This window comes from Asterias rubens, unplaced genomic scaffold, assembly GCF_902459465.1.
Source record: "Asterias rubens unplaced genomic scaffold, eAstRub1.3, whole genome shotgun sequence".
In the NCBI taxonomy this organism is placed as follows: domain Eukaryota; kingdom Metazoa; phylum Echinodermata; class Asteroidea; order Forcipulatida; family Asteriidae; genus Asterias; species Asterias rubens.
The window spans coordinates 233,850-249,362 of NW_022985703.1; the positions used below are offsets into that span (position 1 = coordinate 233,850).

Here is a 15,513-nt window from a genome sequence, read left to right on the forward strand (position 1 = left end):
CCTCTTGAGGGCGCACTTCATATTTACAAGAAAATAACAACAAGTGCCTCGATTTTCTTGTTTCGATTTAAAGACAAACATTATTCAGCGTAAAATATGTTGATGTTTTGTCCGACGTGTGCCAACGTTCTCGTTGTTGAAGAGGGACCACAGTGTTACAGATTTGCGTGTCATACGTGTCCATTTATTCAGAATGTGACGAGAAAGGTAACTAAAATAAAATAAACGTTATTCTAACTAATTTTTGTTTAGCAATTGCATTGCCTGCTGCCTGCATGCACTGTTGATCGTCTGTTGATGTTGGGGTTCACTACATTTATGGCATCACGAACTTGCTGCTTGCAATTTAAATTGCATTGGCCTACTGCAAACTACCAGTCTCTATAATATACACATATTGACTGGCAATGAGGTAACTAGTGTACTTCTATTCCCCGAGGGACTAGTTTGAGTGACCAGTAAAGAGGGAGGAGGGACTGGGAGTGGGACTGGGAGGGGGACCTATTCATGCTATTTCCAGAGGCCGAATGCAGAGGGAAATAAATACAAATAGGCCGCTCTTCTGGTCACTCACTTACTAGTTACCCAATTATGTTAGTCATAGTGTGTTTTATAAATAACACCTCGGTCTTAATGTGAAATAAGAACAGAAATCTGGAAAAGAAAGGAAGTTTTGTAGTTGCTGTTCACAGTTCAAGTCAAGAGAGGGCGCTGTAACCAGGCACTATTTTCAAAGACAAGTGCCCGGCGTGCACAATTCCTGCAAAACACGTGCGCGCGATCACTGGACTATATTAGTTCATGTGACCGTATTTCAGCAAACTAGAATACATAACAAGCAAGACTTAGACTGAGGTGTGTTATAATTAGAACTAATTAGATCTTTGTTACAAGGTGTAGCTAATTAAATATTCACAAGAAAAATAGGTGTTCTTGCCTACAGCTACTTTAGTAGTCACAAGAAAAATAGGTGTTCATTGCCTTCTGATCTTGCTTCCTGCCCTAGTGCAACACCACTCAAACAATTTCAGAGCCACTGGGCTCTCACTGTGTGGTCTATTGTATCTAGGAAGATCTTGAACCTCCAATAAACAATGGTCTTTGGCTACAAATATTCTCTATACATAGAGTTCGGTCAAAGTACTGGTTAACAATACTTCCAAACTATCTGAAAGAACACTACAGTTCTTTCCAACAAATACTTACAACAGAAACTAGTAATGAATGTCTACAATACAATTAAAGAACACTTTAACACTTGAAAGCAAACTTAGAAAAGTGATACCTCAATCAATAAAAGTAACCTTTAAATACTAAATAAAGTCCAAGCAGTATTGAAAGAAAGTAATTTCACTTCATCTAAATCAAATCATTATCACCGTCCATTATTACATGACTTGATTAAGGAAACTCTAAACAACATTTCAACTGTCTTCCAAGTCTGAAACAAATCCTTTCCTGTAACCTTGGAGTGAAAACTCCCAACTGTCTTCAAGTTACATTGTCTTGATCAAGTTCATAACACATTTGAAGCAAATATTACAGTTCAATAATCTAGATATTTCTATTAAAAAGCACAATGGAATTAATAAAGAAATAATAAAATCAACATGCCTGTACAAAATTATGAAAAACCACTGTCAAGCAAGATATCTATTAGAAACTCCTTTAATGTGACTTGTACTGGTCATCTTTGGTGAAAGAATAACCAAACCAACATCCTGTCCAGAGTAACTCTGCTGATGTGGCAATCTTGGACTAATCCATTATTTCTAGAGGTAGGGTCAAAGTTCCATTACAAAATTAAAAGGGGGGGCAGTTAACACTGATAAATCCGACACCTTTCTTTGAAGGTGTATCAATTTTGCCTTCTCTACATTCATTGTACCCATAGTGTATATAAAATGATATTCAGCTAAATCTGAGAGGTGACCAGTCTGCCAGTATCCCCAATGGTTGATTTGTCACATGTCAATTATAGGATACTTAAAGTTACTGTGAGCTTGCATTCCTATTCGCTGATGTTGTAAACGGTCTATTTGTATTCCTTAGATTTCCAGCAAGAAGTTCCCACGGCTGAAGGAAGTTGATGATGTACTAGGAGGAGCAGCAGCCTGGGAGAATGTAGACTCAACAGCTGGTGAGAACGTTAATTTTTAACATAGCCCCATGCAAAAATCATCTGCTAAACCCCCCTATAATAATGTCACATACTCAAGTCAAAGGCCGCCCCGACTCCAGGGTGAGACACCAATTGATGGGAAGAACATTGGTAAACCCTTGATTTGTCCACATTTAAAGAAATCCTTCCCTACTTCTCTAGTGCTTAATTGCCTCAGGAACTAGTTTGTCAACTTCCAATACTGAGGTGAGCTCATCGACTATTCACCTGATTCAACAGCATTCTCCCTCACAGCCACAGGGTCCACTGACCAGATCAAAATTCTCTTTAAGTGAAACAACTGACTAGTTCAGTGTTACGAAAAACACCAAATTTTATATGAAGTATGGACTGCTTGAAAAAGCTGAAGGCCTAGTGAAATGACAAACTATTTGAGCCTAGCCCTGTTGGCTGGTAAATGAAAAAGTTCTGGGCAAACCCTGGCCGAGGATACTTTTCCTAAATGTTTTGTAAAATATATTATTGTAAGGGCTATCAAAAGGTGGAAATGCCATTACAGGTCTGGAAATTCATCTTTGAAAGGGCAATGCCATTTTCATTCTGCAAGGGCACTTCCTTTGGAAATCTTAAAGTCAAAGGGCACTTCATTTGTAAAAATTATTAAGTTTGTAGAAAACTTCTAAAGGGGCACCAAGGCAAAGACCCCGGGGTAACAGAGGCCATGGCACTTTCATTCGAAATTTCTTTAAATCTACGGGAAATATCTAATTGGGCATTAAGGCCAAGACCAGGGGCAACAGCGTCCATGGCCCTCCATGTCTTCCGTGTAATTCCAGGCCTGCCATCATTTCAATATACCTCCGTAAAGTCAGATCCTAGGTTCAAATTTCTTCATCAGCAGTGACCCCCCAACCCTGTGTACTTCGGGTACTTTTTCAAAATGTCCACAGATTTACATTAACTTACAGGGTTTGAAGATAATGATAGCGGAAAGCTTCCCTTCAAATATTACTAACTAAGGTTGTTAGGCCTATGTGTAATTTTTGAGAAATGAGTAAAACAAGTCACAAAAAAATGTTCGTCTCAGAAAGACAAAAATTATTTTAGCATGTAAAATCCCATTAACCAGTTATGATTTTATACCAAAACCATAGCATATCTGGTTAATACGTTTTTACATGCTAAAACGGAGATGAACATTTGTTGTTTTACTCAGTTCTCAAAAACTACAGCACCTCAGAAAGTAAAATTTCAAGGGAAGCTTTCTACTATCACGATCTTCAAACTGTGTAAGTTTAATGTAAATCTGTGGACATCGTGTTTTGTGTTAGGAAAATCATGTTGACCCTTTAATCTCTTTTGTTTTTTGTCTTTGTTTTTCACAGAGAAATGTCCCAAGTGTGAACATGCGAGGGCGTACTTCATGCAGATACAGACCCGCTCAGCTGATGAACCTATGACGACCTTCTACAAATGCTGCAGCCCGGAGTGTGGACACCGATGGCGGGACGCCGGTTAACAAATTTTCAGACCACATGTTTGTAGAAAAGTTGTTTATTTTAAAAACTTTAAAAAATCTCAGTCAAGCAATGTACGTTTCAGAGGGTATGAGAAGATAAGATTTCATAGAGCTGCTTAACATGCTTAAGCAGAGAACAGTGCTCAGTTTTACCGGTCACAAAGTGTTCTGGTGACATGGTAGTTTTGCTTGTAACCTTATTTTGGTTAGCATAATTTGTTATGCTAAGCTACTATTTGTGCTTTTAAAGCAGCTCTATGAAATCGGGAACCTGTTTTTACCAACTAAAAAGATAGTATGATGTACAAGTTTTTAAAAACTAATATTTTTTTCATTTTCCTCATCCATTCATTCATTTTTGTGAGCAAATCATCGGCAAGCTCAAAGGTGAATTATGTGGCATTACAAGAAGAATAGCGCCTTCATAATAAATCCATAAAGAAACGCTAGTTAAATGCATTGCCCACTGGGTGGAGCCAATTTGTGTGATTACTGCCCCGGATTTAAATCTTTGAGAGGGCAAGGCCATTTTCTTTTTTCAAAGGGCACTCTCATTGGAGAATCTTCAAAGTCTATGGGAAACTTTTGAAGGGGCGCCAAGGCCAAGACCTTGGCAACGGAGGCTTATGCCCCCCCCCCCCTGGCCTTTGTGTTATTTCAGGCACTTATGAACAGAATGGTGATAAGCCGTTTGTTGTTAGATTTGAATATTGTCTTGTACAATAATGAGCTTGATCCTCAAGTTACCACTTAAATTTGAATTCATCAGACTACACAGACAGTTGCGTTGTCACATGATTTGGGGCAAACTTTTTCGTAGTTAACTAAGAGATGGCGCAAACCCATACAACATGAATGGGTATATTCACAATGGTACCAGGGTTTGCTTATCTTGAGGTTGCGTTACAAAGGGTGCATTCGATTAGCTTCCCTGGGTCGACCCCGATGTGGCGTATTTTTACGTGGGCACATAATTACCCCACATTCGTCCTGGAAAAGTCGCCTATTTTGTTTTCCAGTACGAACGTGTGCAGATGTTTACCCACGCTCCACCTGGAAAAAAAACAGACGCATCATCACGTGAGCCTTCTCGTCGTGACGTCAGTGCACCTCGGGTCAGCCCAAAGTGACCCTATCCACAAGCGGGGCTCTTGGGGCTGGCCCGAGGTGCACTGACGTCACCACGGGAAGGCTCACATGATGATGTATCTGTTTTTTTTCCAGGTGGAGCGTGGGTAAATTCCACAGAGCTGCTGAAAACACAAAGAGCAGCTAAGCACTTACAAAATAATGATTACCAGAATATGGTAATTAACCAAAACATGCAGCATCTTTACATGATAGTATCCTTTTTAACTTAACTAAGCAAATACTGTTTTCTGCTTAACGTGGGACTGTCATCATACAAAGCTCTGTGGTTGTGGTATACATGTATGAATTGTGACCCAGTAACTGCACACTCGGTCACATCACAAATTGCATCATATCTATAATTTTAATTCAATTCAGTATACATTTATTTCCACAAAAAATTTCCACAATATTATAGTAATACGCACAGGTATATATAAATGACAGAAGAAGAATAAACTGGCGGAAACTGCGTGGAGGCAAGGCCCAAAATAAGCCAGGTAGCTTGTAGCGGCTTGCCTTTACATAACATAATGTGATGTGATGGTCAGTGCATTTGCAGTTAAAGGAACACGTTGCCTTGGATCGGTCGAGTTGTCTTTGAAAAGTGTTTGTAACTGTTTGTTATAAAACGCATATGGGTACAAAGATGTTGTAAAAGTTTATGTTAGTTCGCAAACACACAATTTCGAGGCAAATTTGTGTGAGTCATTGTATTTTACTTTTAAAACACCTTTCCAACCATATGCATTTTATAACAAACGGTTTAATTACAAACGCTTTTTATAGACCAACTCGTCCGATCCAAGGCAACGTGTACCTTTAAGTAACTGAGTTGGAGTTCATAATTCTGTGTACAGCTACAGGCCTCGTCCTAAATTCATAGAGCCTGTAAGCACAAAAACCTGCTAAGCACATGAAAATCTTGCCAAGCAAAAACAGGTTAGCAGCCAACATTCCATAAAGTTTACACTGTCGCGACTGGTGCCCCAACCATTTTGTGCTTTGAGAAATTTGTCGAGCAATGCTTTCTGCCAACCAGCTTTTTGAAATTAGGCCCCCCCCCCCCGATATGATCACGACGACAGTCCCCCCCCCCCCACCCTTATGTAGCTCTATGAAAATAGGCCCTGGATTAAAACCCACATTTAGTAGCCGACATCAGATCTCGCGTTTTGTGCTCTTTACCAAAGATTATGGAGCACCAATGGCACATTTGGACACAGTTTACCAAGATGAGACTGTAATAGATGTTAAATTTGCATCGGGGATAAAGAATATTAATTGTGTTTTTTTTACCCATACACCGATGTGTGTTAGCACTGTATACTCAGTACTTTCCCGAGTCCTGTGAAAAAAATATCACAGGCATGTTACTCGGGTGGGATTCGAACCCACGACCCTTGCAATTCTAGAGCAGTGTCTTACACACTAGACTACCGAGGTTGCCCGGCAGCTAGAGGCAGTTCGAATCCTATGTTTTGGCAGCGGGTACCGCAACGATATAATAGTTGTTAAATTTGCATCGGGGATAAAGAATATTAATTTTGTTTTTTTACCCATACACCGATGTGTGTTAGCACTGTATACTCAGTACTTTCCCGAGTCCTGTGAAAAAATATCACAGGCATGTTACTCGGGTGGGATTCTTACACGGGCAGTGTCTTACCAACTAGACTACCGAGGTCGTGGGTTCGAATCCCACCCGAGTAACATGCCTGTGATATTTTTTCACAGGACTCGGGAAAGTACTGAGTATACAGTGCTAACACACATCGGTGTATGGGTAAAAAAACAAAATTAATATTCTTTATCCCCGATGCAAATTTAACATCTATTATATCGTTGCGGTACCCGCTGCCAAAACATAGGATTCGAACTGCCTCTAGCTGCCGGGCAACCTCGGTAGTCTAGTTGGTAAGACACTGCTCAAGATGAGACTGATTAATTTATGACAAATTAGATTCATGATTATATTTTTTTTATTTGGCAAACATGTACATCTGTTACCACTTATTAAGACCAATTAAAATTGACAATATTATATTTCAAAAGATTACATTTCATTTTATATTTCGTTTTGCTTACTTCATTCATTTACATAATTAATTAATATTAAACAGGGTACACATGTATCAACTTTAAAGAACCAATCGGGATAAATAGCCGCCTAGTAGCCGGATAGGAAAACTCAAAGACACTTTGGGGGGAAAAAGGAGAACAAATGTTGGCCCCAAGTTTGCCATCTCATGCCAAGCTAATGATTGGATTCGCTATAAGCAAAATTGGCGTTGATAAATACTGTGGTAAAATGAATAACTTTGCTAGTGCACCAAAAACATTCAACTTCATATTTATAATCAAAGGTTGACCGTAGGGGTAGGGAGGCGAGTGTAAAAGTTTCTGCAAAAATAAGCTATGACAAAGTTACGATAACTTTCCTCCAGCCAAACTTTCAGCCACTCATTAATTGCAACCCATTTGGTCAACCTTGTTACAACCAATCCAAAACACTTAAAGAGGAAGTACTCCATTGGAACCTGTTTTTGGAACCTGGGAATTATACTTATTAAAGGAACACGTTGCCGTGGATCGGTCGAGTTGGTCTTTGAAAAGCGTTCTGTAGCCGTTTGTTATAAAATGCATATGGGTAGAAAGATATTGTAAAAGTAGAATACAATGACCCACACAAACATGCCATGAAATTGTCTGGTTTTCCTTTACCTCGTCGACAAACCCTGTCAGCCATTTATAGTAGTAAAAAATGTTTACCTCCCATAAATGGCCGACCGTGTTAATTCGCGACGTAAAAGGAAAACCGTGCAATTTTGAGTGATACTTGGGTGGATCATTATATTCTACTTTTAAAACATCTTTCCAACCATATGCATTTCATAACAAACACTTTCAAACGCTTTTTATAGACCAACTCGTCCGATCCAAAGCAACGTGTTCCTTTAAGCAATGTATGTGTAAAGTTTCTTACTACATGTATGGATAAAGGGCACCAAACAATAAGCCATTTTGAGATGTTGGACATAATATGACACTAAAGGTTTGGGTAAATTTCACCCAAACCAAACAGTGTACGTTTTAGTACCACCATATATTTCAAAAAGGCTAAATCCAAAATAAAATGTCTTACCTTATAAACTCAACACTAAGATAGTTGTATGCATTATAACATCATAATTTTGTCACAAGATTTTCCTCTTTTCTACCTTCATCAAATTCAATCTGTTATTTACTTGCCATGATTTTTAAAAAGGCTGGAAACTATTCAATGATTCAGTTTAATTTTTTCAAAAGCTTCCTTTGCACTCAACGTTTGTTGAAATTTTCACTAATTTGTAGCGAAACGATTTCAGCAAGCAAAGAAAACACTTACTGAAATTTTTGGTAACCTGGTCCAAATTTCATAGACCGTGTCAGCACACATTTTGCTGAGCACTGAAAAATATTGCTTAACAGAAACCAGCCAAATATTTGTAAAGTTGACACTATTTTGATTGGTGCACCACTCTTGTTTTGCTCAGCAAGAAATTGTTTGCGAAAAAGCATTGCTTTCTATTTGACAGCCTCATGAAATCGGGCCTGGATTGATGTAATTGCTTGTTTCTTTTTACAAAGGCTGCACCATCTTTATCAATATATTCCTATCACTTCTGACACCATCAAAATCCAACGCTAATTGTATTTAACTTTGAAGTGAATTTTCCATTAAGAACCATCAATGCTAATTAGCCTGAGACCAGTTTTATCAAATAAATTACTGATGTGAGTACCAAGCTAACATTGTACAACAACATTGGAGTTTGATGGAGTCAAGAAATGCCTAAATCGGCCATGGCCTAAGACAGTCCTCTCTTCAAGTGTATTTATGCAGTTAATGGAGCTGTCAATTGTCCAGTTTGTTTTAGTTGAAGATGTGGGAGTCATTTAGCTAGACTTGACGCACAGTCTTTCTTCAGGTGGTGACTGTCCAAAAAATATTGGTTGCAACTATGAAGCATCAACATCAATGTGTCACTTGAACAGTTGAGCTTGTATCTCGCAGATTCATCTACGTAGAGTTGACATAGTCCTCCAAATGGTGACACACACAGTCCAAAAAGTGTTGATTGTCCGCAACAATCCCTCTGTGACTTTAACAGTTTAGCTCTCACTGGAGAATCATCTTGCAAGACTTGCTGCAGTCCTTCAGCCAGTGGCACATAAGCCAAAAGCATTGGGTTACCTATTGCCCTTCAACAGTTGAACTTCTTGTAGCGAAGAGTCATCATGGTAGATTTGGCACAGTCCCTCAGCTGGTGGCACACAGTCCAACAAGCATTGACTTATCGATAAGGTTGGGTGAATGTCATCTCCAAGGTTAGTGTCTCAGTCTGGGCTATAAAATAAACCATTATTTAAAGATTAGTTTTTATAAACTTGTTTAATATAAGCATTGATTAGATGTTCTGATAAGAAAAAAATGCCAGGGGCGTAACTTGGGCTTGGGGGGGGGGGATCACCCAAATTCAAATTTAAAAGTTATTACCATTGACACGACAATATCAATGCTTCGATAACTTTTCTTTCCATTTAACACACTTTTTAGATAAAAGCGAATGGAAACTTGACCAAATGCCCCATGAAAAAAATTCACCCCCTTGTGCCCCTCAAACTTTACCCTCCTTTTGGCACTGCTTACTGTTGTATGTGAGAGTATCCTTAGGCTACGACACGATTTCACAAAGAGTTAGGACTCGTCTTATCTCGAGTTAGGACGAGTAACTCTTCCTAACTTAGGATTAATCTTAAGGTCTGCATGCTACAGTGCAGGGTTTGGATTAGTCTTAAGTTAGGAAGAGTTTTGTGAAATCCACGGCATTACACAAAATTCCTTATGTTTTTTGTTTTTTTTTCGGTTGTTGTTTTTTGTTTTTTTTCTTGGGGGGCCGGGGTTTGGGGGTGTTTATTTTACATTTTGGTGAAAAGCTCCTATTTTGATGAAGTTTTCCACCAGTTGGTTTTGCGGTTTGTTTTAATGTATTCGTTGAAATGGATGATTTGAAACATTCAAATGTGCTAATTTCGAAACATAAACTCCTTTGCTGAACTTGTAGGATGAACCTTCTTTTCAAAGAAATATTTGAATTTTTGTATTTGTTTTACCAAACAGGTTGACTTTTTGTTGGATGTGCCGGGATAGCATCAACATCCTTAAGGTTCTTAGCTCCAAAAAAAAAAAAAAAATGATATTGTGTTAAAACTTACCAATCAGTCTGTTGTTGACTCTTTCTGTTCCAAAAGCATTGGTTAGCCTCAACATCAAGGGATCTCTTGAAAGGTTAAACTTGTAGTAAAGAGTGGGCTGGCTAAACTTGAAGCTATTGGCACACAGTCCCCAGTGTTGACAAGTGTTGATTATAGCCTCAAGATTGGGTGATTGTCATCTCTTAAGTTCATCACTGTAGAAAATAAACCATTCTCAAAGATTACGTTATATATTAAAGGCAGTGGACACTACTCAACTTAATTATTAGCATAAAACCTTATTTGGTAACGAGTAATGGGGAACTGTTGATAGTATAAACACTGAGAAGTGGCTCCCTCCGAAGTAACATTGGTTTTGAGATAGAAGACCACTCTTCACAGTTGGTGTTTCTGAACATAATTATGTATAAAATAACAAACCTGTGAACATTTGAATTTAATCGGTCGTCGAAGTTGCTAGATAGTAATGAAAGAAAAAAACAGCTTGTCGCACGAAGTTTTGTGCTTTCAGATGCTTGATTTCGAGATCTCAAAATCTCAATCCGAGGTCTCGAAATCAAATTCATGGAAAATTACTTCTTTCTCGAAAACTACGTCACATCAGAGGGAGCCGTTTCTCAAAATGTTTTATACTAACAACCTCTCCCCATTACTCGTAGTCGAGAAAGGTTTTATGATAATAATTATTTTGAGTAATTACCAATAGTGTCCACTGCCTTTAAAATGGTGTTTTTTTGCAGACTAAATAAAGGACGGGAATGATTGTATTCATCCATATCAACATTTTGTGACCTCTTACAGGTGCTCATTTGTGGGATGTCCATTTTTTTGGAAAAAATAAGAAAGTTTTCTTACTCAAATTTACCAAGTGGCCTGTTGTTGACTCTTTGCGCCTGTCCAAAAATCATTGGTAATAGTCTCAGTACCCATAATCACTTGAACTTCTATCAGACGAGTTATTAAATACCTTGAATTGATGTAGCTTTAGCTGGTGGGTCCAAAAAGCTGGTGGTCGGTACACAACCCCCAGAACATTGATTATAAGCCTCCCAAGGTTGCGGGAATGTCATCTCAAAGTCAATCGTCTCAATCTGCAATGGAAAATAGACCATTTCAAATGATTATTTTGATGAATGCTTTTCATACAAATATCAGTTGTTTGGGTAAAAGTTTGAGTACCATCAGCTGGAAAAGACTTCTACACTGAGCTACAATCAGTTCTTCAACTCATTATTTGGTAGGTTTTCTTCCTGACAGTTCCGCTGGGGAACTTGACAAAGAGGTCAGGAGAGCGTCGTAATTGAACAAAAACATGCAACAATCCAGGGTTGTTTTTCCCCTTTTTGCCTTCTATTAATGACGTTTTCCACCAGTCGGTTGTTCTATGTGTTGGGATATAATTTGTTTTTCTTCTAATTGACTTTTGTCTTCTCCAAAAGTGCTAATACTAAAAACTGAACTCCCTCCTTTGCTTTAATAATTTGTGGGATGAACACTCTTTTGAAAAAGAATGCAAATGTGATACGAATTTCGACATCACAAATTCGCAACGATTAATTCGCTACAGTTGAACTTTGTTCAACTCCTGCAAAACATTCGCTTGGTAACAGCCATGTGACGTCAAAATTCGCTTCGCAGGAAGTATATGAACCATACTTTAATTACTTGATACTCATAGCATGGAGGTAGAAATGGTTTATTTCTACCTCCATGCTCATTGGTAAAACCCGATACATATTCAAACCGTTCATGACCACAGTCCCTGCTGGTAGCATCCTCAGCTCAGTCAAGATTTCAGAAAACAACTTCCTCATCATCTCATTCTTCAAGGAGAGAACAGGATCTGCTTTGTGGAAGATGAAAAAAGTAGAAAGATTATTTTGGGTCAGATCAATTAGCCAAAGTCCTAAGAGATAAACCCCATGCTTTACCAAACAAATGTCATCTACGATGTCCAAAAGCTGCCCTGTGCACATTTTCTTGTCGCAATTACAAGAGATAACCCCATGCTTTCCCACCCACGTATTTAACGGCGTCCCAGGAGCTGCCTTCTGTGCACATTTGCTTGCAACAATTACAAAAGGTAACCCTATACTTTACCAACTCAATGTCATTTACGGTATCCAAAAGCTGCCGTCTGAGCACATTTTCTTGCCGCAATTATAAGAGATTAAACCCATGCTTTCCCAAGCCGATGTAATTAACGGTGTCCCAGAGCTGCCAGCAGGCACAACTGCTTGCCACAATTAAATTTCTTTTTTGTTCTTTTGCAAAAACCCTTGTATAATTTACTTTACGATTCACCTGATACATAACCTTTGATGCTAAAACTTGACCTCATTGACCCTGCTGACCTTTGGAGACAGCAAGGGAGCTTCTCCATTTCTGCATTACAATCTGTGAAAACAAAAAAGAGTATAGCCTATGTCGAGGCTATCAGGTTAGGCTACGGAGAAAAACAGCGAGCTAACCATTTCTCTCAACAGCCTTACCATTTAATGGTCAGGCTATTAAGAAAATTGGTTAGCTCGCTGTTGAGAAAATTGGTTAGCGCTGTTGAGACAATTTGTTCAGAAATGTTTGGTTAGATGTGCTGGGGGAAAGTTTGGCTAGACTAATTTACCCTGATACATTTACCTCATACTTAACCTTTGAAGAACAGCCTCCAGTCACTCATCAGTGACATCAAAGGGAGAGTCTTCATCATCGTTTACTCACAGCTCAGTTCTTTGCTCAAGACAACATATACTTACAATTGTCAAACCTGTTGAAAAAGTAGAGAGTTAGTCTTATTTCTAGGCCAACACTATTATCCCCTTACTGTCTAACTATTCATACATACCTAAAGCATTACCGACATCTCCCCTTCATGCATGCTCCCCATGGATGATCTGCTCTGTTTCGCCGTCTGTTTTTTTCTCCTGTTGACAATCCGTCTTCTTCTTTTTATCTTCTTTTTTAACGGCATTCACTTTTCATTTTTTTCTTTTTTCGCAGCGCTCGAGAATAAGTGGTTTTTAGGAAGTTTGACAGTTAGGCCCTATTATAAAAGATTTTAATTTCAGGACAAAGCTAAGTTTCTAAGCTTGTGTTGCCTATACGTTTTTTTCCTCATCAAAATGAATTTTGATTGGACTGGACTTAATTATTGGTCTGCAAAATTATTTTTTTAAACATTATGGTGATTAGTATTGTTTTAAGGATTTGTGAGGTTTTTTTCTATTATTTTTAAGTAACCAAATACTTAATTTTAGAATAATTACATTCAGAAGTCAGAGTAATGATGATATTAGAAAGTGTAAATATTCATTTAGCTTGTCTAAATGGTCTATTTACAACATATTATGATCAAACATTCCTCATCAAAATGAATGTTGATTTGAGTAGATAAGTATAACTACTCCTACAACATTTATGGTGGTTACCTTTGGTTTACGATTATTTTTGCTAATTTACTATGAATAAAGGACCCTTTTGATAACAAAAAATTAAACAAAATTATTTTCTAAATCATGACAATATAAATAAACATGACAACTGACGACTTCCTTGAAGTATCAACACCGACAGAAATTTCCAGTAGGACTAGTCTCCTAATTAAAAAGCATCACTGGCTTCGACCAATATGCAACTCAAGAAATGCAGAGACAGCTTGAAGTCACCATGAAAGATAGACAAGTAAGGACAACATCAACAAGATTGAAGAACATTGATGGGGAAGGGGCGGTACAAGGGGTGGGACTCTGTAAGAGAACGGGTTAGATCTCCACTTACTCTTTGCAGTCTTCATCTTGTCTTGATCTTGATCTTGAGGGTTAACTTGCACTATCCGACCTCCACTATACACATTAAATTTTCTTGTTTTTTATAGAAAGGTCAATAGTTAGGAAAATTTTGTTTTTTTTGTTGCGTCTTGTTTTGGGGATTTTTCAAAAGAAATTATTTATTGACTACTGATTATTATTATTTTTTTTTTTTTTTGGGGGGGGTCTGTTTTTTTAAACAGCCAGGTTATTTCAGGTTTGTAGATACAGCAGTAAAAATTTAAATTGGGTGTCTTGCAAAACTTACTAGATTGTTATACTGTCAGGTGCTCAAGAGATTTTTGTTCAAGGGGTCGGGGAAAATAAATCCAAAATGTTATTCAAAAGTTACGTCGCATAATATGCGAACTTTAAAAGTGGAGGTCGGATTTCTGGCAAAGTTTTTTTACCTTGGTCCTTTGGTGAACCTCCATATTCGTCCACAAACCACATATCCATAGATTTACATCACCCATCGGGACAGGCACATTGGGGTCACCAGCACAAAGAATGTTCTTTCTGCAACTCAGGAAACAGTTCAAAAATGTGGCTGGAACTTTGGCTGGTCAAGGAGCTCACTCGCAAGCTCAACTCCGAAGTTGAAACTTGCATTTTAGTCGTCAACATTTTCTTGTAACTCACGACGAGTTATTGTAAATGAAATAAAGGGTTCAACGTCGAATTTTCTCCTAAATTCAGTGACCAGTCTGCCATGTGACAAAAAATGCACATGGTTCATCTTTCTTGCACAAAATATCGGCCACGGCGAAGCCTCGACAAAAATAATGTCAAAAGTATTGTAAAAGTGCAATATTTATAATGCCGAAATGTCTCTAAATGCACATTTATTGCCCATGGTAAATATTTGTGGATACAATTTACCATGCCTAAAGTTCAGTTCATCAAGAAAACGCGACGTCCAAAGAGCCGAGAGATACGGCATGCTGCCAGTCCCCGACACGAGATCCAAATGGACGCAGCACGAGCACAGCAAGCATGGCCTGGATTGGCCACAATGGGTGCTTCGAAAAAGCACAAACTCTATTCAGGCTTAGACAATGGTCTTAAAACAGGTGACATTTCACTGTCAATAGCAGTCCATGGAATGTGCACACAAAAATGAACATGTTCAGGGGCTACCGAACTGGATGGTAATAATATTTATTTATTCCAGTGAGAGAAATAAAATGACGGGAAGTAGGCTTTAAATTTAGAAAACCCGGGAAAGGAGCTAGATTTGTCAAACCCCGCCCCCGATTATTATAGCCAATTATTTAAAGGAGAATCAAAGCGCTCTTCTGGCATGTTGTTGTTCTTCTGTGGGTGTGGTTTGGGTTGCCACCCCACCCCTTTAAAAAAAAAATAATCCACAGGTGTTGAATGTGTTCGGGGCGTTTAAAAGGACATTAGGAAGAAGAAAAAAAACCTCATAATTAAAATTGCCTTATTTCGTATGACTTGGAGGTGGAGTAATCGGCATAACTTTGACTTATTAATTATATCTATGCTATAACGTTAAACCGTTATATTATGAGCTCATTAACTGTGTAGCGTTATAGCATAGTTCAAAGCACAGCCATTTTAACCACATTCACGGGCCATCGCTGGCCGGGCTAATAATAAGTAGGCTATCCTAGGAATGTGTTAATCTGCAAGACCATCAGGGAGTTGTGTGTGAT

At 38.3% G+C, this 15,513-nt stretch overlaps 2 protein-coding genes across 3 annotated transcripts; one reads left to right on the forward strand and one right to left on the reverse strand.

Moving 5' to 3' along the window:
• The first annotated feature begins 37 nt into the window (after positions 1-37).
• On the forward strand, positions 38-4,694 carry LOC117305833 (DNA-directed RNA polymerase III subunit RPC10-like). Its single transcript, XM_033790706.1, has 3 exons — positions 38-207; positions 2,053-2,140; positions 3,508-4,694. Exons 1-3 carry the CDS (start codon positions 97-99, stop codon positions 3,639-3,641), a joined length of 333 nt encoding a protein of 110 aa, XP_033646597.1. The 5' UTR covers positions 38-96; the 3' UTR covers positions 3,642-4,694.
• A 3,587-nt stretch (positions 4,695-8,281) lies between these two features.
• LOC117305824 lies at positions 8,282-13,934 on the reverse strand. 2 transcript variants are annotated; one of them, XM_033790698.1, is made up of 5 exons: positions 12,348-13,934; positions 11,759-11,874; positions 10,999-11,122; positions 10,032-10,225; positions 8,282-9,162 (listed from the first exon to the last, which is right to left on the reverse strand). In XM_033790698.1, exons 1-4 carry the CDS (start codon positions 12,412-12,414, stop codon positions 10,182-10,184), a joined length of 351 nt encoding a protein of 116 aa, XP_033646589.1. In that variant the 5' UTR covers positions 12,415-13,934; the 3' UTR covers positions 8,282-9,162; positions 10,032-10,181. The 2 variants fall into 2 exon arrangements, with proteins under 2 accessions (XP_033646589.1, XP_033646588.1); XM_033790697.1 differs by having other exon boundaries at positions 12,336-13,934.
• Positions 13,935-15,513: the final 1,579 nt, after the last annotated feature.

Excerpts from the sequence above, each read along its gene's own strand:
- LOC117305833 (XM_033790706.1), top strand. The coding sequence starts at position 97 with ATGTTGATGTTTTGTCCGACGTGTGCCAACGTTCTCGTTGTTGAAGAG. Across the intron at positions 208-2,052 it reads TTCAGAATGTGACGAGAAAG|ATTTCCAGCAAGAAGTTCCC; the intron begins GTAACTAAAATA and ends TGTATTCCTTAG. Across the intron at positions 2,141-3,507 it reads GAATGTAGACTCAACAGCTG|AGAAATGTCCCAAGTGTGAA; the intron begins GTGAGAACGTTA and ends TGTTTTTCACAG.
- LOC117305824 (XM_033790697.1), bottom strand. The coding sequence starts at position 12,414 with ATGGAGAAGCTCCCTTGCTGTCTCCAAAGGTCAGCAGGGTCAATGAGG. Across the intron at positions 11,123-11,758 it reads ACGGTTTGAATATGTATCGG|ATTGAGACGATTGACTTTGA; the intron begins GTTTTACCAATG and ends TTTCCATTGCAG. Across the intron at positions 10,226-10,998 it reads TAAAGCTACATCAATTCAAG|TGATGAACTTAAGAGATGAC; the intron begins GTATTTAATAAC and ends TATTTTCTACAG.